The 26101-nt window shown below is 41.2% G+C and overlaps 2 protein-coding genes across 2 annotated transcripts; one reads left to right on the forward strand and one right to left on the reverse strand.

Moving 5' to 3' along the window:
• Positions 1-1089: 1089 nt before the first annotated feature.
• Positions 1090-11544, reverse strand: rmnd5b (required for meiotic nuclear division 5 homolog B). The gene is made up of 10 exons (XM_080840399.1): positions 11497-11544; positions 9890-10067; positions 9500-9642; positions 9002-9139; positions 8637-8737; positions 6249-6415; positions 5650-5815; positions 5135-5237; positions 4316-4470; positions 1090-3764 (listed from the first exon to the last, which is right to left on the reverse strand). The coding sequence occupies exons 2-10, from the start codon at positions 10026-10028 to the stop codon at positions 3701-3703; spliced, it is 1176 nt and encodes a 391-aa protein (XP_080696525.1). The 5' UTR covers positions 10029-10067; positions 11497-11544; the 3' UTR covers positions 1090-3700.
• An 8918-nt stretch (positions 11545-20462) lies between these two features.
• On the forward strand, positions 20463-23879 carry LOC308367292 (fructose-bisphosphate aldolase B). Its single transcript, XM_080841172.1, has 9 exons — positions 20463-20544; positions 21448-21560; positions 21702-21913; positions 22022-22076; positions 22175-22335; positions 22509-22592; positions 22757-22931; positions 23251-23450; positions 23698-23879. Exons 2-9 carry the CDS (start codon positions 21449-21451, stop codon positions 23791-23793), a joined length of 1095 nt encoding a protein of 364 aa, XP_080697298.1. The 5' UTR covers positions 20463-20544; position 21448; the 3' UTR covers positions 23794-23879.
• Positions 23880-26101: the final 2222 nt, after the last annotated feature.

Here is a 26101-nt window from a genome sequence, read left to right on the forward strand (position 1 = left end):
CCCTTACTGCCTCCTCTCTCAGCCAGGTTCCCGCATACCTCCTCGCTGACTTTGGACTTTAGGGGTCAGAGGTCAGTCATGTTAGGTCCCGGGAAAGAAAGACAGGAGGGTCTTTATTTGTTCAAGAAACAGGTGTTTCCATGGAAACTGTCAAGGGAGGATTTTTTCAAAGGAGTGTTGGGTTGGGTGTTTGGCCAAGCGAGAGCCAACACACAACAAGCAAGTGGTCCTGTAAAGATGGCCTGTAAAACAGCTAATGCAATTAGCTGGTAAAGTCGATGAAATGTATGTACATTATGTGTGTGGCAACTCTGCTGAAAGAGCCCTGCAGCTTTGCAGGCGAACTACACAACCCGATGGAAGACTCAATACTTTCTCATCAGTGAAAAAGTGCCAAGTGCACGACTGACTCATCCATGGATCCAAACATTACATAAATCCCACACTCGATAAACCATGAGCTTTACGTAAGGAAACATGTTAAAAAAGGGCTGCGGAGTTGACGAGCGTGGGCCACGCTCAACATACTTATCTGTTTTTCAATTAATCTGAACAGCGCTGGCAGATTAATGGAGCTCCGACCTCTGGCGGCACCCCGTGCTCAGTGTCTAGCTATTTTAAGTGAAGTGTGTTCATTGGGAGGGAAGGCGCCATTTCACACTTCTGCCAGTCTGACAGAACACAGAATAGAGATGTGCTTGGCCCACACTCCAGTTCATGGCAGATGGTGTAGAATTGTTGATATTTTTCCATTTCCATAAATGACCAACATAACTGTGGACGTCGTCTCACAAATGGCTTTTGTACTACAGATGTACACCTACAGCTCTGTGTACTTCCTATATGACATTGTTGACCTAGTGCACATTCTACATGGTCGCAACAAGCAAACCTCCTCAACCAATAGACCAAACAAGACCATGATCTCTGCATCTATACATAAATAGCTCCCTCTAGAGGCAAGAAGTAGAACTGCACAGAATTTTCAGAAAATTCTGACATTGTAGATTAATTGTATGGGTCACTAATAATTTACCTCATGGTAAGGACTGGTCACGAAAACAGACAAAGATTTGACAGTATAGTATAAACTTTTTAATTTTTTTATTTTAAGATGCAAGTATAATATGAAACATACTGTACTATTAGAGGATAAATATTTACAATAGAAGTTGCATAACAACTGTTAGCAGGAGAAAAAAAGAAACCCACACATTTATCATACAATTGGCTAAGTGTCAACCGTGAGAAGTCAGAAAAGACAGGCTGGGATGTGTTCTATTTAATCGGGAGCGTACTTAGAGAGGCAATGGGTGATTGTCTACCAAAGTAAAATAAAATAAAAATAAATCAAGTGAACTCAAGACCCCATGCATCCCCATGTCCTTCTACAATCAAAGCAAACCTCTCAAACAAAATCACACAGACACACACAAAAATGCCCCCTAAATGCCAGTCCAACATTGTTTAGCTGCTGAAAAAAATAACAGTATGCAGTGGCAACATCGTCCTCGTCTTGGCCACCTTCGAGTCCATATTGAGTCAGGCTAATGAAATGGTTTTTACCTCAAAACACCCTTTTATAGCCTCCTGCTCTCCCTCACTCCCCGTCGGCATTACCGCTGATCAGACATTCAAGTGAAGTTCTCCAGCCAGCCTATTAAATCTCAGGCTCGTGGCACAAGTTCCTGTTACGACATTTTGAGTTTTAGTTTTTGCCAGAAACTGCCATTATCAAATGGTATTGGTTTTTGATTTACTTCTCCAAAATCATCCATACATCCTCATAAAAATAGCAAGCAAACTACATCTGCCTTGCAACAAAAGCATTAAAATTTAAAGGGTAGCTATGTGTTTGTTTGTCGGCACACTGGTAAAAAGCCAAGAAGCATAAACAGCGAATCACCCAGAGGACAGTATAGTCTTTATACAACATGGTCCTCTCCTCAGGCCTCAAACATCTTCAATACAAAACTAAATCAATCGGGGAGCTCCTAGAAAACCTTAACTGATGTATGCTGACAACTAAGCAGAGAAGAAGAAATCTACTCCCAAGTTCAATACGGACAATGGTATGATGATGATGAAGAGAGATTAAACGGCCGATCAATAAAAATCATCAAACACACGATCAAACCAAATCTGGATGCGAGTGCACTGACGAGAGGTAAAAAAAAAACACTCCAGTGACACTTCACTGAGCGTGATGACCGCAACATGTCACAGACACCAATGTTTCTTTTTTCTTTTCTTTTAGTTTTTTTTCTTTTTACATTACATCCTAACATTCATCATGATCAGATGAATGTGCAAGTGAATGGGTCTCGCGTATGTTGACCTGTTGACCTTTTCCATTGGGACAGATGCAGTTATCCTTAAGTCAGAGGTGGAGGGTAAGGTGGAGGGTAGGGTGGAGAGGAAAGGTTAGAGAGGGGTGACTGAAAATGGACACGAAACACAATGAGTCCGACTGCAGGTCAGTCAGTAGTGTCATGTCATACCATGACCACTTACTTAATTTATTTCACGCTTTGAATATATTACAAAGAGATTTGACTACTAATGAATAGAAAAAGAAAAATTAGTCTCTCTCTCTCAGCACAATTCACAGTAGATTATTTGTTGTTTTTTTTCCTTTTTCGAGAAAATATATGTTAAATACATACACAGAGCAAGGAAAAAATGGCTTGGATCTCGAAGTAGGAGGAGAAAAAAAACGAAAACCCTAGAAAGCACAAGATCTGCCAGTTCCCTGCCCTGTGGCTTGTAGTAATCAGTAAGTCTTCACACTGATACATGAATATATGAACTTTTATAAATCTCCCCCTTTCACTCACATACTGCCACCATCCCAGTGCTGGGAGGGAAGAGACACTCTAATGTTTACAATCAGTAAATCCATATTTAGGAAAAAGAAAATCTACAGTCTTAAACTCCACCTCAGGTTTTACTGACAAGATTCACAGACTCCACCTTCACCTTATTCAATATGCTTTGTGTATGCACATGTAACTGAGAAAAGCCCAAGCCGCCTTTAATACGCGCCGCTAAATATGTCTATGCATTTATGGATTTATATTATATATTTAGAATGATGTTTAAATATCGTCTGTAAATAAACAATGGTCAAGCATAGACGTGTCTTGTTTCACCCGTTCAGAATGGTTGCACACATTTTCCCCTCTAAAGTGAGCAGACAAAGAAAGCAGATGGGGGTGGGGGGGTGGGGGGATAAAAATGAAAATCTTTTAGACTAAGAAAACATAAAATCCTGAAAGAGAGGATAGGATAAACATCCCCCCCCCCTATCGATGTTATAGAAGAGCCACACACATCCCAAAGAAAGTAGATCAGACAGATAATGAGGGTGAATGAGTGTGTGAATGAAAGAATGAATGTATGAGTGATCCGTTTGCTAACTGTCATTAAAACGACTTTCGGACCAGGGACACTTACACACTCTGCTCTACTGGTAAAATCGGCGAGGCCTCCGCACCATCCTGCTGTGGCCTAACTGCTCCAAAAAAAGACGTGAGAGGACTGTTGCCGAAGGCCTTCTGTCTGGGAGCGGGAGGGGTGGGGATGGGGGGCAAAAAAACAAGAAGCTGGTGAGGGTGGTGTGACGGGCGGTGTCGAGTCTTGGAGCTCGCGCCTCTGGTCACCCCTCCGTTTTCGCCGTTGGTTCACCCTCCGTGTGACATCAAAAATAGATCTGTTTGGCATCTGAAGGGTTCTGCTCCATGGGACAATAGGGACACTTCAACCTGTCGGAGGAGACACAGAGACACGCAATGAGAGCTACAGCCTCGTTTCGTCTGGTCCGTCTTCGCACAAAGGTCAGAATTACCTAGTTTATGATGGGTCCTTTTGTCATACTCCATGTCACCCAAACCATAAACATAACCAAGACAGTTACGCCCATCTTGCACTTACATGGATGAAAATAGCTTTTCTCATCCTATCGATAGCTGTGAGCTATTTAGCTCATCCTATTGACGTTGCCTTTAAGAAGATGCACAGTCTTTGGGCCAGTTATAATAGGGCACTAAGAGCGAGGGAGGGAGTATTAAAATAAGCAGAGTGCATTCAGTACATCAGAATCAAGGCTTAACACTACTTGTTTATAAGTATATATAAATAGCAGTCTCATGCTCTTGTACTAACATGCCACTGAAGAGGTTGCACTTCAGTGTAACGCCTTGGTTTCTACCTTCAGTACATCAATCCCAAGACCCAAACTGGCATAAAATCATGTTGTTTCTTTTGTCAAAACAGTGTTTCATACTGGGGATCGGTGAAAAAGCGGAGGTCTTACTTTCCAGCATTGGTGAGCTTGTTCAGGGCGTCTCTGGAGATGACGTGCCCACAGATGAGCTTCATAGGCGGGTTGCTCTCAGAGGTCTGCTGCCTCAGGATGGGGCAGGCAAACACGGAGTGGTACCAACACTTCTTACCGAGGTCAATTTCAATCTGAAAACACACAAAAATGGTTGCCTCAGTACAGCCATAAGCAGGATGCCTACATGTCTACATTCATGTATGATGTTCACAACTTTACAAAGATTTACAGCTACCTGATTATACTTTGAGAACACTTCACGCTAAATAAATACATTAATAAACAACCTCCTTCCATTTTATCTTCAATTGGTAGAGTATTTATTTAGCCACGGCTCTTATGTAGTTCTCTCTGAATCTCTCACGATGTATCTTAGATTCTATTTTCAGAAGGTGACGGACAAAAACTAAAATGTGAAGACAAGGTGCTGATACAGTTTCTGGATGTGTGAACGCAGAAAAAGAAGCGAGTGTGATTATGAACAAGAAAGTGTGATGAGTGGAGCGAACACAAGTAACAGACACAGAAGTGGAAAACAGACATGAGCACTGTTCTTCCAGGTTAACTACTACATAGTGTGCTTGTGTACCCAGTGATGTTTACTTGTACAGATACTATTCACTGGTGTAATGTGTCGATTTAACCATCTTGAAACTAGTCATTTCAAATAATATGCATCATCAAGGCCCCACTCTAAGTTCATGTCTATTCTATTATACTATTTCTATGACAGCAAGGGACTTCTATTTTATTTCCATGGGTGAGAGACAGACAGACAGACGGAGAGTGTGTTACCGGAAGTTCGTCCTTATGTGTCCACACCCCACTGCACTGCCTCTGCTCAATGACCTGCTTGATGTTCATCAGGACGGGCAGGGCCATGCAGCCGGAGGCAAAACTGCAACAGAGAGCACGTTAGATTCAAACCATGCACAGTGCATCACAGGACAACAGACAGCACCCTGCTGTGGTGTCCAACACTTGTTTAAGGTTGATCTACGTGATTACAAATTCACCTCCATTTACATTATACAGTACATCAGAATAGTACTACTGTGGTTGGTGAGCAGATACAATTGACTTTATGAAGAGAAGAGTAAGTGTTATTTCAAAGGTTGTGTGTGCTTATATCCCCAACTCTTTCTACAGCAAAACAGGCAACAGAGTACTTCAGCTGAGATTCTGACTCATCCAGGCCATATATTCATACGGCGAGTCAGGCGTGAGTGGACACGGAGTGTAGAAGCTGTATGTAGTAAGGCACAGCGCGGCGTGAAAGGTCAAAGGTCAAAATATCCAGGGGGTGTCACCTGACGCTGAGGGGAGACTCCACGGAGAGGCCCAGAAGAGCGCAGGCATCCCTGGTGAAGATGTTGCAGATCTCGGCCCACTGGTTGGTCTCCAGCAAAGTCCGATAGGGCGAGTTCTCAATGCCGTGCCGAAGGTAGACCAGACTCCCCATCAGGATCTGGATATCTACACAGGGACCACAGGACACCGCAGGGTATTTTTTTTACAGAAGTTCTGGTACAAGCTTTGATGAATGCAACCTGGTTCATTTGTCAACCCACTTAAGAAGATGCCTAATTGTGCATTCGGCTAATGCTTTGCTGAGTAACATCATTGTCCTTTCCTAGCATACTCCTGACATAATAGAAGACCTACTACATGAAAAGTGTAATCTCTAAAGAAGTTTAATTTCAGTTTGGCATAGAGAATTGCCTTGTGGTTGAGTAAAAGTGGTGTAAACGGGTGTAGCATTACCATCTCCTCAACACTGTAGGTGCATCAATTCTAGATTTAAGCTTATCAAACTATCTCCATTCACGCGTTGGCTACGTTTAAAAAGACATCTTTGGACTGGACAGCTGCGAGGCTGATGGCAGGCCGGCGGCGTGGCTCCACTCACCCCTCTGGTGCTGTGCGGCGAAGGGCTGGAAGTGGCGGGCATACTGCAGCGCCTCCTGCTGGTTGCCGATGCCGCCGTTCAGCAGGCTGATGAAGTACAGGCGGTGCAGCTTGAACTCCAGGGTGCTGTTCAGGTCCAGCAGACGCTGCCGATTCGTCACGGCCCATCTGAGAAGAGAGAGAGCGCAGGAGAGAAGGAAGAGAGAGCAAAAACATTGAGCATTACAAGAGTATCCACTTGGTAACACCACAATTTGGGAGGGCCACGTGACGGCATAGTAGACGCGACTGCTCATCTAAGGAAAACAAACACAGTCTTCTATTATGTTTGGAGTATGCTAGGATAGGGCAATGATGATACTCAGCTAAGCTTTAGCCGATGGCACTATGTGGCATCTTCTTAAGGTAAGCGCATGTGAAGGTAGTGTTTTGGGAAGTACAAATAGTAGCAACATGAGAAAGCTTTCAGCACACACATGCCAATAAACTGTAAACACAAACAATGTCTTCAGCAGGATGTGGCAATGACCTGTTAGGCCAACAGAGTTATCTCAGAGAGGTAGTCCAGAAAAAAAATGGTAAACCTAGCCTGACATAAACAAATAAACAAAACAATTTAGGCACTTCAGCAAAGGAGCGGGAGCCGTCCTGGCCAAGAATTGCCAACCGCATAAAGCATGAGGCTATTAATTCATAAATAAGGAAGCATAGAATATACCTATTAATACATTTATGCTATTAATACTTTAGTATTGATACTAAATATCTTGCCAGTCAGATTTTGATTACACTGTATGCCATCCCCCTGGCTGTCACAATATCAATGTAATTAGATGTAAAGACATACAGGAACATTGTACATAATGCTAAGATTTGACTTTGCATATCAGTATCATGCGTGGTCCTCTAGGTTGGCCTAATCACTTAATTTAGTCTAATTATTTGACACTTTATTTGACTTCAACACGGTCATTTTTAGAGCCAACAGGAAACACTATCTTCCCCCTTCACTCCTGTTGAAGAGACCCTCAATAGTGGGCACCTTATTAAGGATGGGATTCATGGCGGAAAGTCATCACTGCCCGGCGCCCGCCCCCTCCCAGGACCACAGTGTATTGTTTTCTCGTGTCCTAATTAGACATTTCATCCTGTATTATTCTCCTCTTGCATTAAGGCTATTGAACCTGCTATTAGACCCCAGATCCCCATGTCCAGCCACTTTTTAAAAGCACCCTGTATAAACCTGTTTAACTCTCCATTTTAGTATTTAGCATGGAACCTTATTTGATTGTACTTGCTGTTTGCTCTTTCTGTATTTCTCACTACACCAAGTCTACTCTTTGTGTGTTTGTCAAGTACATTCTGGTGCCAGAACTGACTGATCTCCCTTAAAGTTAAAGATGGTGTTCTCGTGATTATAAATCCTTCATCATCATGTGACTCTCATAAAATGGCGATTAGTGTTGTCTTTCCGTTTCCCTTCAGAAAACATGATTATTAATTAACATAACATGATGATGGAGATTGCATCACTTGTTACTAAAGTGGAGATAGAAGGTTAAGAGAGGCCTGTATGGCATGTATAAGAGGTAGCCTACAGCGTGTGCATAGGGAGGTGTGTTTCAATCAGTTTGCTTTCACAGTGGCACTTCCAGACGTCCTTGTTACTGTCTTCTAACAGACAGAACTGTTCTGTAAGAAATGGCTCGTCTTTATCTTAATAGAATATCACATGACTGAGTAAATAGAAATATCCCCTATCCTAAGGTGAACTGAATAAGGCTATATCGTCCTAAATGTCCGCGAAGGAGCTGTATCCATTAAGCCTACATTTCCCCGAAACCAATTGAAAAATATTTAAAGGGAAATTAATTATTTACGGCTCAAAATGGAGAAAAAAGGGAAACTAATTTGAGACTAAACTGCCGGAGCATCAGCCTAAGGTGAAAACCTACTGAGGAGGAAACATATTGTCATATCAATAATAATATTATCATTATTGCCCAATGATTAAGGAATAGAAGTATTTGTCTTTCATCAGGAAATAAAGAAGATACAATAAACGCAAAAAAGTAAGTGCTTTTCTTTATTTAAAGTGATTTCTGAAAATTAGATCTCTGACAAAAGAGCAGCTCTGGCCAGCTTGGACACAGTAGCAGGATATGTTCAGGGCATGTTTCATTGGATACCAACCTAGCCTGTGTTTTAGGAGCTTGGGCTTGGGCTAACCTGGGTTTACTGATTACTTCGAGTTTACATACCCCGGTGACTAAATCACTTTCTGGAATACCCCTTAGGTCAGTTTTTCTTAGGATTGTAGTGTGGATGCTCAGCCCTGAGCATAGCTTAAAAACCTAAACAGGACGGTGTAATAAGTAAGCGCACTCACTCTAGAGCAGGCCTGAGGTCCTGCATCCGCAAAGCCTCCAGGATTCGATTCAGTTCAAGAAAGGGTTGCTTCATACTCATATCAATAACCACACCAGACTCCTGCAGAATAAAACACAAAATTCCCGAATTAATATTCAAACAAGGATTTCTTCAGGTCAGGTACAGAACATTTGCCGTTTTACGGTTTAACTTAAAAGATCGCCAGGACTGAAGAACAGGTTGCCCTTTAAAACAACAGACAAGTGAACTGAACAGGACCCCTAAAGGCAACTTTCTTACTGTCCAAAAAATACTTTCATTATTTCTTACTTTCTTATTAATCTATTTATGACGTATTTACTATTTACAATAGAAGAACAATACCTGGCACAAATCTTCAGCGACACTGAGCATTCCTTGTCGATAGAGATGTTCTACAATGGTTTCACTGAGGTACTTTTGTCTCTCAGGCGTATCCCACACGGTTTCAGCCACTACTGCACTCACTTCTGCATCAAAATTCTGCAGGAAGGAAAAAGCAGGTTTCCTTCTCATGTTGCCAACAAAAGTTTTCATGGCTTTATCATAACAATGTCTGTAATTTCATGAATGTTGACATTACAACTCCACATTTACAGCTTTTAAAAATACATAATTCACAACCCAAACAAATGTGTAAGACACTTTAGAGAAATATCTAAAGGATAACAAGACAATGCATATGGTATTTAACACTTATCCAGCCAGGAAAAGAACATTTAATTTTCTTCCAAGGCGTGGGAAGTCTGAAGTGTACTTCTATTATTTCACTATCCTTGATAAAATTAAAAAAATGTAAAAAAAAAAAAAAAAAGCTGCCAGTTTGAAGTGTTCTACACTCACCCGGTCAATAGCCTTGCCCACTTTGGACACGCTGCCATGTATGTCCTTGTGTTTGGATGCCAGCATCTGCACTGTCTCTTTGATTTCCTTGCAGCACTGGGTCATTGTTTGCGAGAAAACGGACAAGTCTGCATCTTGCACGCCTGAAAGTGCAAATCAGTAATAAATCACAATGGGGAAATTTTATGGCATCACATGGGCACACAATCAATTTTCTCATTGTTGGAGCTTACTGCAAAGAAGAGCACATTTATTCTCAGGGTGGAAATTGACTGCCACCCAAAGTCCCCTTTAACTGATGAAATACTGACTGAGCATCATTACATAGACAAGTTCAAGCCATAAATCTTCATTCTCACAGTCTCTCTGACCATTAACACGAGGCCTTACCGAACGCGACCAGCTGACTGCGCAGCTCGCAGACGTTCCTCAGCAGCTCATCCAGACGCTCCTCTGACTGGTGGCTGTACGTCATGAAGCGGTGGAGCACCTTCTCCAGCTCCCGCTCAACGCACGCACACTGCTCCATCACGCTATGTCAGGCCACACATTCACACTGCTCATCTACCTAAAAACACAGGGATTGTTTGCATCACAGCTTCATCATTATGGAACAGATGCATGCATATCATATGACAGAGGTGTCATGAACAACACTTGTCATTGTCTAAAGTCTTAGGATGAAGACCACCATCTTAGAAATATGTTTGTACTGCATTCATAAGCTACAGATTCTACTTTATAAGTACACCAATTCTGGTTGTTAAAAGTCAACAAAGGTAGGGCAAGGCAGACACTCTCACAACCTCTATGGGTGGTTATTTGAAGGGTATTGACAACAAACTAAACTGTTGGGCTACAGTGCCGGTGAATGACAGTTAACCTGCTGGTACTGACAAATATCTCACAAAAACTATAACGTGAAAAATAACTTTTTTGTTGTTGTTTAATTTGTGTTTTAACTTGCGTTGCGGTCGGTGTGGCTTACTGACTTGCCAAGCGGACTAAACAAGTTTCCTAGTCGTACAGAAACTCATTGTTTACTTGTAGCTAGAGACCATGGCTTACAAGTAACAGTACAGAAAAAATATACTGTCACCTTGTTGAACACATCTCTATATAGTGACTCCAATCATCTGCCCAGGTCTTTTACATATACTGAATAAACTGGTGATACGGTATTTACTGGAAAGCTTTCAATTTCTGGCGTGAACAACTTTTACGGCAAAAACATATCAATGTAACATTAGCTCAGCCAGCTAGCTAGGCCCAGTAGGCAAATGTCATAACCGAATGACTCCAGCCACTGCTAGCTTGAGCTAAACAATCTCAATTATTCTGTTAGAGAGCAACTTCAACAATTTGACAAACATATTTCTAACATTATTTCACTTCAGTGATATGGAAGTATGATAAAACACTTGTAACAAGAGCTAGTCGGACGTGTTTAACTATCCGAAATGTATTTGCTAGCGGGCTAGCTAGATTTCAGGATGAAATATTAGTTAGCAGCGCAGGCTAACGCTGTCTTGCTAGATTTTAATCAGACAGCATAAACACAGATAAGCACAGGCTAAGACGCCCATAGATTGTCCATGTATAGCTGCAACATTTATGTTGAATATAACGAATGTAAAATCAAGGGTGCATTGCTAAATTAATTCCACATAGCCCCAAAGTGACTGTAAATAAAGTAAATACAGCTAGCATTGCTAGCTACCTACCCAGCAAGAAGCAAAGCTAACTGAATTCACAAGAAACCTAGCAGATCTAAACCTAGCAGAGCTAAAACAACCAAGCACAGGGAAGCGAACAAGCTGGTTAGCTAGGTCCTTGGTATTAGCAAAATAATCTAAGCCACTGTCCAAATGGATGGGTAGCACTTATAAGCGTCGTTCGAGTTAAAAATGGGAACAGTACTATTGACGCTGTACCAAATTACATATTGTACACCTAATTTAACCTAAGATAAACAAAACAAAACACAATGTACTTGCCTGTTGTGACAGCACCTCTCCACCAGACGTCCCTCGAAGCTATGCGAATTTGTCCTTTACTCTCCTTTTGGGTTTATGGGAGCTCTCTTCATATTGGTAACAATGCTGCCATCTGCTGTAGAGGACGGGAATGAAGGTTTCATCATTTGAAAAGTTTTGCTTAGTAACAAAGATGTTCTCAGTCTGTGTCCACGAAAAGCCCTGTCCAGATTCATTGTCCCGAATAGATGGTCCTATTGCACGTTGTTGTACGTTTTAAACATTCAGGCTACCATTTTGCACCAAAAATTGATATGTTTAGACTTCAAGCAATGTTTTATCCCTGCAATTCTTGCACTCTCCACTTCTTCGTTGCACTGTTGTACATTCCCAGCTCCTGTATATACTTTCTCAAACTTTCGTAGACCATTGCATACCATTTGTATTGTATTGTATTGTATTGTATTGTATTGTATTGTGTTGTGTTTTAGTTTTTTGTATTGTATTGTGTTGTAATGTATATTATGTGTAAGCACAATGAGAGTCAGTTCACCAGGTCAAATTCCTTGTTTGTTCAAACTTACTTGGCCAATAAAATCTGATTCTGATTCTAATTCTAACATGCACGGTCAGAAGATTGTGATAAATGTGAAAAAACATTTAAATAAATCTTGGGATGGATTGTTGAAGATCAGAAGACAGTCGACCTAATGTATAGTCTCCATCCATGTTACAAACAACAAACAGCAAACAAAGTGTCTCACTTTCCCCCTATAGGCCTACTGTTAATCTAATTTATTGACGTACAGAATTATTGGCAGAATGTACAACACACTATATTAATTATTATTTTAACATGGGAAAAAAATGGTTTGCAAACTGTATTCATACTCAATTAATTGGGATAGAGTGCTCTCTTGCAGTCTCTCTCAGTCATGATCAACCAAAAGAACAATCACCGGAAAAGTACTACAACCAGTAAAGATAAGCTCAACAATCTTGTTTCAATTGAAACCTGAGAAACGAGGGAGTTGGCTCATCCTCAGACGTTGACAGGCTGGTTTAGTCAGTTTGGCCTTTCCAACGCTGGGCCTTGTGCTCACTGCGTGAGTGTGGGACCTCTTGTTTTGGACTCTGGTCCCATTTGTGAGGCAAACTGTTGCCCTCTGGCTCAAGGTCCATGTTGAGTAAGCTCTTCTTTTGAGTGTTACAGCAAATATCATGTGCGTCAATCCCACAGCTGTCTTACCTCATTACATTTTGACTATGCTTGTGTTTGATTTATTTTTTGACTGTGCTTGCAGAACCACCCGGGTCACTGGTGTCCCCACACTGTAAAAAATGATTTGGCCTTTTTGTTATCTTAACTTAAACTTTTTTGTCAAATTGACCTTTATTCACCAGTGGTGTTCAGATAACTTAACAATCTGTGTTTTTGTCGTGTAAACTAATGACACAATTGCAATGAGTTGATACAAATTAATATTTCTTGTTGGTTCAACAACCGTCATTAGTTCACTTGCCTCTGGCTCTGCGTCACCTTTCGCACGCATGCGCAGATATACCCTGCGTGAATTCCTTTGATTTTCTTTATGCTGAGCCAACCGCCGCCAACAGCCACAAAAAATAAGAAGAACAAGAACAGAAGTTCGACATTTTGTGCTTGGATGGAAATGTTGTAGGCTCAACCAACGTGGTTTTATGGTGAGTAAAGTTCGCTTTAAGAATTCGTTTTTATTTCTTTATGATTTGAGTTTTGTTTGTAGGGTGGAATAGAAACAGAAAATAGATGATGGTTAAATCCGTGGTAAACTGACAGTGCAAACTCACAAGCTAAGCACTTAATAACCGAAATTGTATTGAAGATTAGCTGGCTATCATACAGTAGCTAGCTAGATAGACGGTTTGCATTATGCAGGACCAGCTGCAAGAAAACGTCGACTAGATCACATTATCTTAAAATTGGGTTGAAACATATATTTGTTCACTTAAAGGACAAACGGTAATTTTCTGGGAAATGTTTATCAATGTACACTGTCCCTTTTCAAATAAACGCATAAATAAATAATAATTAACGGCAAAGTCTTAGCATTAGGCTATATTACATTCCTTTGTAACCATTAATGCTAGCTAGCTGGTTGCAAGAAGGACTGGTTAGCCAAGTACATTGCTAGCTCATGTTAAGCCTGTTATGCTTGAATTGTGGCTTTTGAGGGCAGTTTTGGTCGTTTGAGGGCAGTTTTAATGCAGTGTTTTAATTCTGGCTCATAAGGCAGAAGTTGTGGTTAAGTTAGCTAGCTAAGCTACTCATGATCATGTGCATGTGAGAGAGCACCATGCCGTCATTTGGCTCAAGCACCAAAAAAGCTCCAAAATGATTCAATTTAACAATAACATTAAATGAATGATGGATCATTTATTGATGAATGAACTGAATAATTTAATTTCTTTTTATCAATACTTTATTGGGAACACATAGCTTCATAAAAAGTATTGTATGGCACGGATTTGCCTGCAAGAACCAATGTGGCTCTTTATGACAATCCATTGATTAAATATTGTATTGTTATTTTCAAAAGACAGTATTGAAGTGCAGAAAAATGCATTGGCCTCTCTAGGTGATATCTCAATGCTTGTAATGGTCTTTTAATCTTTATCATCTTTTAATTGAAAGTATGTGTATGGCTATCTTTTACATTAAATTCTGGTATTTTTTGCCCTTTAGATATGCTAACACTATATTTTCTTTTCAACAGAAATATATGGTTGTACTGGACCAGGTAGACTGGCTAATTCATGTTTTGGAGCTGTAAGTTTTGCACATTTTCTTGGGGAAATCAACGCATTCATGATTTCAAATATTATAAATGTAAGCATGGACATTATGGAAGCTCTTGCCCTTTGCCCTGTATATACATAGACTGTCACTGTACCTTCAGAAGAAGAAGATAGTAAAAGTGCTTATTGTTCCTCAAAAAACTGAATTCATTGTTGAACCTTTAGCAGCATGGTCTGTGGAGCACCTCCGATGCTTTGAACTGTGCAAGAGCCAGGCCTTTGACATCACCATCATAGACCCTCAGGATCTAAATGACTACCCTCCACTCTCACTATACACCATTCGAGGAGGGCATCTCATCTCTCCAAAGGCTTTTCTGCTCTACCGAGGTACAGCACTAGTATTTCATTGTATAGTAGTTTGTGAAAATCATATGTTGACATACCATGGAACATTTCAGTGTTTGTTTTATCTTTAACCCCGAATGTTTGGTTGTGTGTGTGTATAGCCTTGATCTACATGTGGATGGTTTGCTTGGAAGTTCAGCCTGAAATTTAAAATGGGGAACTTCAGGAAGAAGCTGCGCATTACTGGCTGTAAGAGTGTGAGAGTGAAGATGAAGAGTTTAGAGTGTGAGATGAAGAAAAGGACTGTGAACTGGAAAGAAGTTGATGCCCTTATGGACAGCACATTTTCTTTAAGGCGAAAGGAAGTGATCGAGGACGAGCCTTTGGTTAAGGATGTGAAGAGCAGATGGCCTGCTTTGTTTACAGCGAAACAGGTTAGTATCCTTTCTTGAAGCGGGGGTTACTTTCTTAAAAATAGAATTGCATTGAAACATAAATGATAAAGATAGTTGATCCACTTAGCCTAGTCTCAAAACATAAAATCTGACCACGTGTTTCTGTTTTGTTGTATAATATATTCCCATTGTGTGCCTTGCATTTGATTAGATTCCGGAAGAATTCAGACGTATAGTGTCCATAGACCTCAAGAAGACCTTTTTTGATTGACTTGATGAGTATGTGCCAAGATTCTTGCGTTTGTACAAGACGAGAGATGGCATTGAAGAGCTCAAGAGCCTTGTCCAGTCTCTTGATGATGATGTGAGTATTTGTTTTTCTAAAATTAAACCAAAATTTCCTTCACAGTGTTTCATGTCTGTTAGAAATCATATTCTCATGCGACACTTATGCGACTAGATGATCAGAGATTCTGTTCGGAATATTCAGTGTGCCCTATTGCAGAACTCGAACCAACGTAGGAGAGCTTTGTCCTTCTTGGCCTTCCTTACTTCCTGAGAGAGCAGCCCTCTAAGTTCTTCAAGATATGTGAGGTATGTGAACATCTCTTTGTTGTTAAATTTGAGAGGTTACAGTTTAAACGAAGAATTAGCAGTTTAATAGGGACATCTCGAGTATGTACGAGGTAAACCTATTGGGCTGGAATTCCAAATAAGTTAGATGGGTGTTGGATCCATTTGAAATAATACATTAATTCCGAATAATGTGATGAATTTAAGTTGATTGATGAAGTTTATAACGAAAGGAAGGGAGGAGCAATGTTCATATAATTCCCGCCAACCAGAGCACAACAGGTACACAACTAGCCCAGCCACCTGCCACATGCATTGACAATTATTTTGGGATTGGCCCCGCCTGCTCACTGTTTCCATGTCTGCCTTATGCTCCCGGATTCCTGCCCTGCTTATTTGCCTACGTTACGTACCTTATGGATAACCTATAACCAAGAATACCTACCTAAGTTCCTGTACTTACCTTCTTAACTGTTGGATAATCTATAAGTCATTTACATGTGGGTAATTAGTTCATTTTGTTTCTGGCCCAAGTGTTTCTTATAAAGTGTGAAAGCGTTCACTTTAAAGAGATACTAACTAAACTATTTTTGGTCCTTTGAGTTCTTGAAACAGCTGTTAAGTTACCGTTATTCGACTTTTCACTGATGAAATACATTGTTAACCATCAAATGCCGTTGAAGGCTGTGTTTTGTGTCCTATTGTAATTTCTTTCTTTCTTCCCTGATTAGCCAACTCACAAAGAAGATAAGATGGTCGAAGGGATAAATCGTTCTTCTTGACCTGAAGGATGTGCCGTACGCCTTTGCTATTCTTTTTGGTCTTCTATATGCCCTAAACATTGGTTATCCCAAGGAGTTACGGTACATCTGCGAGGTCATCCAAAAAGTTGTGATGAACATTGGTGGAGACACCTGCTCTGTGAGAGTTCACGGACTACGGAACAAACTCCTGTGTAAACCTCTCTAAAGGGCCTTATACATGTGCCACTGAGATCAGATCAGTTTATCGTATCGTATTCGCGTGTAGGTGTGAAGATTTTCAAGGGAAACGGCTCTTGTCGTTACCTGTATACATGTGCAAAATGTAAAACGGTTACATTGCCTCGGGCATGCGCAAAGACCACGGAGATGTGCTCCCACCTGGTTTGTTTACTAACAACATCAACGTGGATCCGCATCGGGCACAGGCAGTGTAGTGGCTTAAAGTTCCCTTCTTTCTATCAGCATATAGTGCTTAATATTTTCTTTGAATAACCACTCTCGGATGGAAAGAAAACGAGTCTACGCGTGGATGTGTTTCAACAACGGTAGAAAACTGTGTTTGCTCCGTCTTTTACTGGACTCATAATTATATGACAGTGGTATTAGTTACAGTTGAGACACCCGAAATAACTTGCATGCGCAGCAATCCTGAGACGTGATTTTTAGTTTGCACATGAATACTAACGTCTTCTTTGATCCCAGGAAATTTGAGCACATAACCCATCTCCCTTACGGAGATATTGGCGAAAGTTAACCTACTTCATTGCAAACGTCTAGTTTTTCAAACGTGTCTAGTTTTTGTGCAGTAGTGAATAGAGTCTCAGTCTACTACACCATACATAGCATATCATGTTTGTAGAAAATGATTAAGGTGCAACAAATGCCAATAAGCATATTTCAATTAAATGATTCACATTGCAAGCAAAATGGTGCGGCTGGAGCACAGGGAGGGACAACGGTGACGCAGTTTGGATGTAGCGACAAACATTTATGTGCTGTAACAAACCGTGTTAACCAGTATGTGAGTAACGTGGCTTTTATTAAAACATAGCGTGTGTAATGTGTAGCTATTTCATTCCGTTTATTAACCTTTCCGGCTGTCTGTATTACTAGCCAGCAGCAGACGTAACGGAAAGGGAGCATTTTACTCCCCGGCAATCTCTCTACAAACTTCCATACAGACGCGGGATCAGCAGAGGAAAATCTACTTTCCTTTTGGGAGAAACCAGGCCAGTCGTTCCCACGACTACAGCACCTTGCAAAACGAATTATATGCGTTCCAGCAACAGGTGCTGCGAGTGAGCGCTCCTTCAGTGCAGCAGGGCGCGTTATAGAAGCCAGGCGAGAGCGCCTGAATCCTGACACTGTAGATGCTATTTTATTCCTGCATAGTGCTTAGACAAATTCTAAATAGAACGAAGGTTAGGCATATCAGCAGAGGTATATTTTGGTTACATTAGGATGGCTACGTTTATAGCTTGCGTTTTGGGCGCACCACAATGCCAAGAAGTTTGTCGCGACTGTAATGGCATATTTCATTGTGGGGGTGATTGATAGTTTAAGGCTTACGAGACACGGTGTTTTCTGATGTTTTACTGAGTCCTCTCTGTCTCTATCACACACACACACACACACACACTAACGGAAGCAAAAAAGGTTTAAATTAAGTGACATCCCTCAAATGTCGCGTCTCCCGCAAACCTGCAAGCTATATGAGTCAGCTGTCAGTATTGGAAGAAGCCTTAACGTCGAAGATGAAACTTCCTGGGTTATTTTGTTTCGTTAGGCTATTAGTTATATTTTAAAACAGCCAGTCATTGTAGCCTACCACTCATGGAATAAGGAATTTCAAAGAGATGATGGAGTGAACTTTCTAGCCTCCTGTCACCGTCTCCCCCCAGTCACGCACGGCCTCCCCCATGACACATCGGCCTGATTTGACACGCCCTTTTGTAAGACGAATTAACGTGGTAAACCACCTCTCTCGAAAGGCTCAGACGATCGGCGGAAAAACTAACGGTTTACATCTAGACCCCTTATACATGAGGCAATTGTAACACGCTCGCGAGTTTCTATCGTGGTAGGCGCAATGTAACCGCTTTACATTGACGCATGTATAAGGGGCTTAAGAGTACAGTATATACTTTTACATACTGTTAAATGTGCATCACTTCTATACTGTTAAATACTGTTAAATGTGCGTCATTTATATGAAGTGCATCACTTATATACTGTTATTCATAGACTCATCTAAACTTTGTTAGTAATATTACACACACACACACACACACACACACACACACACACACACACAATGTTCTCGTATTCGACTCAAAACACTCTCATATTACATGTAACTTGTAAAAGATGGTCATTATTTTGATCTGAAATAAATATAAATGTTATGTATTCTTGTACATTAAGTTGTTTGCTTATTTATGTATGTTATCAGTTTTGTCAGAATAGCTGGTAGAGCATAGAAAAGGGCTTTTGTCATGTTAACTTAAGCAATGAGTTAAGAGAACTTAGATTTTTAAGGCAACCAAGTCAATTTCTTAAAAAATGTTATTACAGCAAGGTATATTGAGTTGAGAGAACTTAGATTTTTAAGGCAACCAAGTCAATTTCTTGAAATGTTATTACAGCAAGGTATATTGAGTTGAGAGAACTTAGATTTTTAAGGCAACCAAGTCAATTTCTTGAAATGTTATTACAGCAAGGTATATTAGGTTAACCTGAGTAAGATCCTAGTCAAGACAAATTAAACATAAAAGTTGAGTTAACGTAAACTGAGGAGTTGACTCAATGCATCCCATGCTCAAATGAGTTGATATGATGTATAATTTCAAGTCACATTAACTAAAGATAATGTTGTGTTAACAAAGATTCTTGAGTTAATAGAACACTGTCTGATTTAGAATTTTAGTCAGATCAACAAGCTATCTTTAGTTGAAGCAACTTGATTACCACGTTGTGCTAACTTAATATATGAGTTTCAATTAACTCAAAATTTTAAGGCAACCAGGTTACTTACTTTTTTAAGTTAAAACAACAAATCCTTTTTTACAGTGCACCATTGTTAGTCATAATTGTTCCAAATCAGTCCCCCCACCCTTTGCCCTCTGGACATTGTTGCAGATGATGTAATCTTTTAGGATCTGTGCTCGGGTATTTTGTATCTGTAGTTCTTTTTCTTTAGGCTTGCTGTGCTCCTTTGGATTTCAGGTTAACTATTTGTTGCAACTGTATATTTCCAAAGTTAAGAGAATATAGTGATTCCAATTAGATGGTATGTGGTTTTTATATTGCATCATAAAGAAGTGATGGCATAACGCCGTCATGAATAGGAAGGCAAGGAAAAACTGACACACTTAACAGGGTGAAACCCTTAGTAGACACCAGATGTGAAAATGTGAAACTCATATCAAGTACAAGCTTGTCCTACATTTACTTTGAAGATGATTAATCACAAAACACAATGAACATCTCTCATTATAAAGTGACTTGCAAGTAAAAGACTTCAGGAATAAACACCCTGGTTAGGACTGAAATTCTTATTGCATAACATCTGAAATATGATACCACATCTTCAACCAAAACTGTTACAATTCATTGGGGGGCAGGGGGGAAGATGAGGGCAGAAGACTATGTACAGCATATTATCTACCAACACCTCAGATACAAATAAGGGAACATATGTGGTAACTCCACAACATATTCCATGTATATTCAGTTTTTTTAATAAATATCTCGTCCAAATGGGAAATATCTGTGGTGACTGGAATAACTCGTTTTGATAAGTCTTGAACACATTATATGACCACCATTGTCGTAGAGATTGTAGCCTACCACAAACCGCAAAGCCCTCGCTAGGATCTCAAAGTATGAATACACAGTGTTCTCTGTTTTCATCGGCGGGTGTTTGGGGTAAAGAAAAAAAAAACACATTTGGACAAGATACAAAGTTCGCTCAACCACATGCGTGATGGATACCCACACCCCTCATTTCGGTCTCCTGGCCAATCAAGTTACTGTACCTGGCGCACGCCCGTGCCACATCATTCCTTCTTCCTTCATCCGGTGGGATCGGTATAAATATCTCGCGCTTGTATGTGTTCTGTCCCAGTCAGTTAATTGTGGTGTTAGCAGGATAAAACACCCACCTGGTCAGTTACTTTGGTCAAAGGTGCCACTTTTCCACCGAAACTCAAGTAAGGTTCCTTTGGATTAATGTGCTTTGGTGTTTAATGAATTTCGTTTTGAGTGTTGATGGGTTGTACTTTACCCATCAGCATACAATAAGTTGATAAGTTGTTAGATATGGATGTGTGGCGCAAAAAATACAAGGTTGGAAACCCTGCGGCTAACTTCGCTAACTAGTGCTGAGAATCTTTGACGTCCTGGATTTGTAAGACGTTGTGGAGTTGTGCATGAGCTAGTCTTGGAAGATTCAGCAACTTTGTGAAAACCGTCGAGCATCTGATACTTTCACAAAAGCTAAACAGTTAAGGAAACCGTTTTAGCCAACTTATTAATGTCGTACTTGTGTTATGCATGGCTCAAGTTTTCCTTTGGAAATGCTTCCTCGTTCCTCTGTGTGTGTAGCACATTATTTGAAGCCAGAGAAGGAAGTTTACGAGGATCGTTATTGGATCACATCTCAGATAGTGTAAGGGTAAAAACACCGAGCAACATGGGAGTATGGTGCATTAAGAAACGCACTCTTCTCACGTGCAACTGTTGCACCTACCTTCAATATTGCCTTTTCAGGATTCTCGCACACTTGGCGGACTTGGTTTTCTCATCTGTGATCCATTTATCTTGCGTGTTAATGATAAGACGGTGTGCCATTGGCCTTTCCTCTTTAGTTTCTTTAACGCACTCTGTGAACTTTTGAGCAATTTGCTTTGAGGATCGGGAGAGTTTATCTGGACTGAAGTTCAGCTGAAGAGGCAAGCCAAATATTTACAGTGCAGAGGAGGCGGGGGTGTGTGTTGAAGGATGGAAGTCGAAGCGAATCATGGCCTTGAGCTGACAGTGCAGTTGTACAGGGTTCTGCACATATGCACGCAGGTAAGCCAATGTCCCTCACTGACCTCCATTTTCTTCCACAGGATGACTCATCAGTACCCATCCCTCTCTACAGAGCAGAAGCAGGAGCTGGCCTCCATTGCCCAGCGGATTGTAGCTCCTGGCAAGGGCATCCTCGCTGCGGATGAGTCCACTGGTAAGGACATGGACCAGCTATTGGGCATTATTGGGTCCCTGAAGGGGATAATATTTTGAAGCTTGTTGGAGTTTGGGGAAAATTGTGAATCTGTTATCCAGTGACTTACGCTGTGTTCTAATCTCTGTCTGCTTTTTCCAGGTACCATGGGCAAGCGTCTTCAGAACATCAAGGTAGAGAACACTGAGGAAAACCGTCGCTACTTCCGTGACCTCCTCTTCTCTGTCGACGACTCCATCTCCGAGTGTGTGGGTGGAATTATCTTCTTCCATGAGACACTGTACCAGAAGTCTGACAAGGGCGTCCTGTTCCCCAAGGTCATCAAAGACAAAGGCATCGTTGTTGGCATCAAGGTAAAGCTCCATTCTACACACTATTTAGTTTTAATATTCATTGTCATCTATGTCTGAAATGGGTCGGTTTAAGCTGATGGGAAATCGCTTCTTTGTTCATAACTACAGGTAGACAAAGGCACAGCAGCTTTGAATGGCACAGATGGCGAAACAACCACACAAGGTAAAACTCCTTGTGGTCATATCCTGCATTATGTATAGTCCACAAAAAAATGAATACTAGACATGAGTATTTATCTATTTATTTATTGTTCCTGACAGGACTTGATGGCTTGTCTGAGCGCTGCGCCCAGTACAAGAAAGATGGCGTAGACTTTGCCAAGTGGCGCTGTGTGCTCAAGATCTCCGACAGCTGCCCAACCGCTCTTGCCATCGCTGAGAATGCTAATGTCCTCGCCAGATACGCTAGCATCTGCCAACAAGTCAGTCTGTCTGAGTTGTGGTGATTTTTGTTTCTTGTTCCTTTGCCCAATATAACTTGCACAACATCACGTTTGCATTTCAAGTGCTCCTTCAAGGAAATTTGGATCGCTTCTGCTCAGTTTAGATTTCTGTGGTACACTGTGCATTAATTGCTCTTCCTTGCTCCTTTCAGAATGGTCTTGTGCCCATTGTGGAGCCTGAGATCCTGCCTGACGGAGCCCATGACCTGAAGAGGTGCCAGTACGTCACGGAGAAGGTAAAATTGCCCTGGCAAGAATAGCTGATTAACTACTGATAAAATTGTAATGATGAGCCAAAAAATAGGAAGGATATGATCGGATGACTACTGATCGTCTTATCTGTTTTTCGGATGGATAAGAATGTTCCTTTGTACTTATCCTCCCTTAACTTGTTCATCAGGTGCTTGCTGCCACGTACAAGGCTATGTCTGATCACCACGTGTACTTGGAGGGTACCCTGCTCAAACCCAACATGGTCAATGCCGGACAAACTTGCCCGAAGAAGTTCACGCCAACAGAAGTTGCCATGGCAACAGTCACCGCCCTAAGACGCACTGTGCCCTCTGCTGTGCCTGGTGCGTAGCAGTGGCTGTTGTTAAACTGCACTTTAACCTGCCAAGTTGAGTTTTATGGCAGTAGAGATTACATAGTTTGTGTTCTGCAATGACCCACCACCTTACAGTTTAAAACCAAGCCAATCAGAAGCTTGAAAGTTTTATTACTGTGACTAAAGGCAAGAAAACCATGCATCTCAGTCAGTCAAAGCAAGGGTTGAATGGGTATAATTGAATCCACCCCACCCATTATGATTTGTAAAACTTTGTCCAAGGCCAGCCATGCATGTGTGTTCTACTTTCGTTCCACACTCATTTTTCCTCTTGATGTCTCTGGCAGGCATCTGCTTCTTGTCAGGAGGCCAGAGCGAGGAGGAGGCCTCTGTCCACCTCAGCGCCATCAACCAGGTGCCCCTGCATCGCCCCTGGAAACTGACCTTCTCCTACGGTCGCGCCCTCCAGGCCTCGGCCCTCGCTGCCTGGAAAGGTCAGCCTGCAAACAAGCAGGCCGCACAGGAGGCCTTCTGCAGCCGTGCCAAGGTGAGGCCACAGGAACAGGATGGAAATGAAGCATGCACCTAACACTCTTATCTGTGAATGTTAACAGAACTGTAGTGTAGCAGTCAGACTTTTTTAATGTTTTGCACCCTAGTAGGCCAAAATGGTAGAATGGACAGAAGCATTGTGCTTTGACATCTGTATTTGACAACTGATATGAGAATAATTGTACTGTTTTAAGTCCTTTTAAATGCTTTTGTTCCTAAAAAAAGTGGTACGTGTCTTTCAGATTAACGGACTTGCCTCAAAGGGCGAGTACAAGCCAACAGGCCAGGCTGACCAGTCTTCTATGCAATCCCTCTTCACTGCCAGCTATGTCTACTAAACTCTTGCACCATACTTGATTCACTGGATTGCAGCTAGGTTACGAGCCTGGTGAACAGATGTCAAAACCAACCTCTGTCCCCATTCCCCCCCCCCCTCCCTCCACAAAAAAAAGTTAAAAATAAATCTTTTCTATCCATTCTTTGTCTTCATATGCTATCCAAAGATACACTTGATTTGCCATTTGAATCAGAGTTTTTATTTTGCTTTCCATTTAATGTTAAAAAAAATATTTAATTGAAAACAATCCTGACGTCCTGTATAATTTCTACATCACTTGTAAAATACTATAAAACACTTTACCACTATCATATTAACTGTGTGATCAAATTTAAAAACTTCAACCTGTTCTGGCAAAATGGGAACCATGCAGAGTTAATGATTACACAAGGCCTGAGTATCAACAGAGTTTGCACAGGATTCATTCCAGCCCGTCTTCCAGGCTGTCTCTGTAGAGCTGGTAGAGGTGCTTGTCGGTAAACTTTTCAGTGAAGAGTGGGTGGAACAACATCAAGATGTCCGTCAGGTGGTGTTTCTTGGCCTCATCGACTGCTGTCCAGCCCCACACATCAAGCTCCTAGGAAGAAAAATGGTAGGGCTCACTGAGCTCAGTGTGAAAAAATAAGTTGTCTTGCTTTGTAGGGTTAGAAGCATTACCTGTGGGTTATAATCTGCGGTTTTGAGACGTGTGTAGTGAATGTTAAGTGTGACTTTATAACAGACGTGTTCTTGGGCTAAATTTGCGCATTTTGCAAATATACATAAAAATATGGGCTTCAACGTATAACTGTGGCATTTGTTTACAAAGTTTAGAAAAATATGCTCAAATTAAGAACAAGAACACATCTGTTATAAAGTCACATTCACGACTCAAAACAGATCTTGACTCATCGGCTCTCTTCACACCTATCAGTAAACAGCCACCACATCCACAAAAATTAATTTCGTAAATCTGGATTCAGAACAACCGCATTTTATTAGACCGCAAAATATCTTATTTCTCACTTAGTTCTTGCTCATTCTCTCAATTCATGGGGCGGTCACATTACACACCGCTATGCAGAACGTCTAGGTGATACATGTGTTCCTCAAAGAACAACTGCATGTTGCTCAGGAGAGCGTGCTGAGGACACTTAAATCGGATCTAATCTAATCATCAGGAGTGTGCCACATACCAGAGGGGTGGCTCCATACTCCAGTAGTTTGGCCACCATGGTTGTATCTCGGTTCCGGACTGCTGTATGCATGGCTGTCCTTCCGTTGTAATCACCCTGATCCATTTCAGTGCCGGAAAGGTACCAGGCCTCCAGCTTCACATAGTCCCTGGTTAGAACAGCCCTGTGTGGACAGGATAATTTTCACAGAAAAAAACCTTTCAGACAAGCTAAATCATGCCTCTTGTCTGACATATTTCCGGAAAGGACTTTTCTCTGGTGCATTTAGCATACTAGCATACAGACTGGCCTACTACTGACTTGCAAAGCTCCATGCCGATCCTTACAGCCTCTAAGTACACAGTTCCTCCCAACCTCTGCAACATGCATACAATTTTAACGTGCCTGTGATGAAAACATAAAGGGATAAATATGAAAGAAATTGGTTTTATGGGCATGTCCAGGTGATTTGAGTTCACCCTTGTCAATCACAATGTAAACATTGTTAAAAAAAAAAAGCTATTTTCCTCTTTTCCATAAACATCATCATGACTGCACAGTGCACACCCTGATTAACCTGTTTCTGATGGCAAGGGTCATTGGGGTATTTCCAAGGAGGTCAGTGAGATGATAAGAGGATCCTTTGGAAATAAGGTACTTAAACATGTCCACGTTCCCTGTTTCACAGGCCCTGTGAACAGGTGTGGAGCCATCGTAGTCTGTAGCGCTTATGTCCACCTGGGCGCATAAAGTGCAGGCAGTATAATTACTATCAATGGCAAATGGCAGAAGGTTAAACGTAGTTACCAATACACAAATACACATTTTTACCTTTTGTAGAATTTCCTGCAGGCTTACAAAGTCATTGTTGTCAACACAGTTACAAGCCATTGCTATACACATTTGAGCATGCTGGTCATTGTTCACCTGAAAGACAATTCAGACAGTGACTATTATAAGCATTTGGTTGAACATGTGGCTATGGGATAGACAGGCTATGGTTATGTTCATGATAGTCACCTTGCAATCCCGTTTCTTAATCCAATCCCAACGAAGCACTTCACCAAGCCAAGTCATAAAATCCTTGTTTCTGGTCTTTGCACCGAAGACCTGAATATTTGTGACGTGAATGTCTGGGTCGTGCTGCATGGCTAA

This window comes from Sprattus sprattus (assembly GCF_963457725.1).
Source record: "Sprattus sprattus genome assembly, chromosome: 6".
In the NCBI taxonomy this organism is placed as follows: domain Eukaryota; kingdom Metazoa; phylum Chordata; class Actinopteri; order Clupeiformes; family Clupeidae; genus Sprattus; species Sprattus sprattus.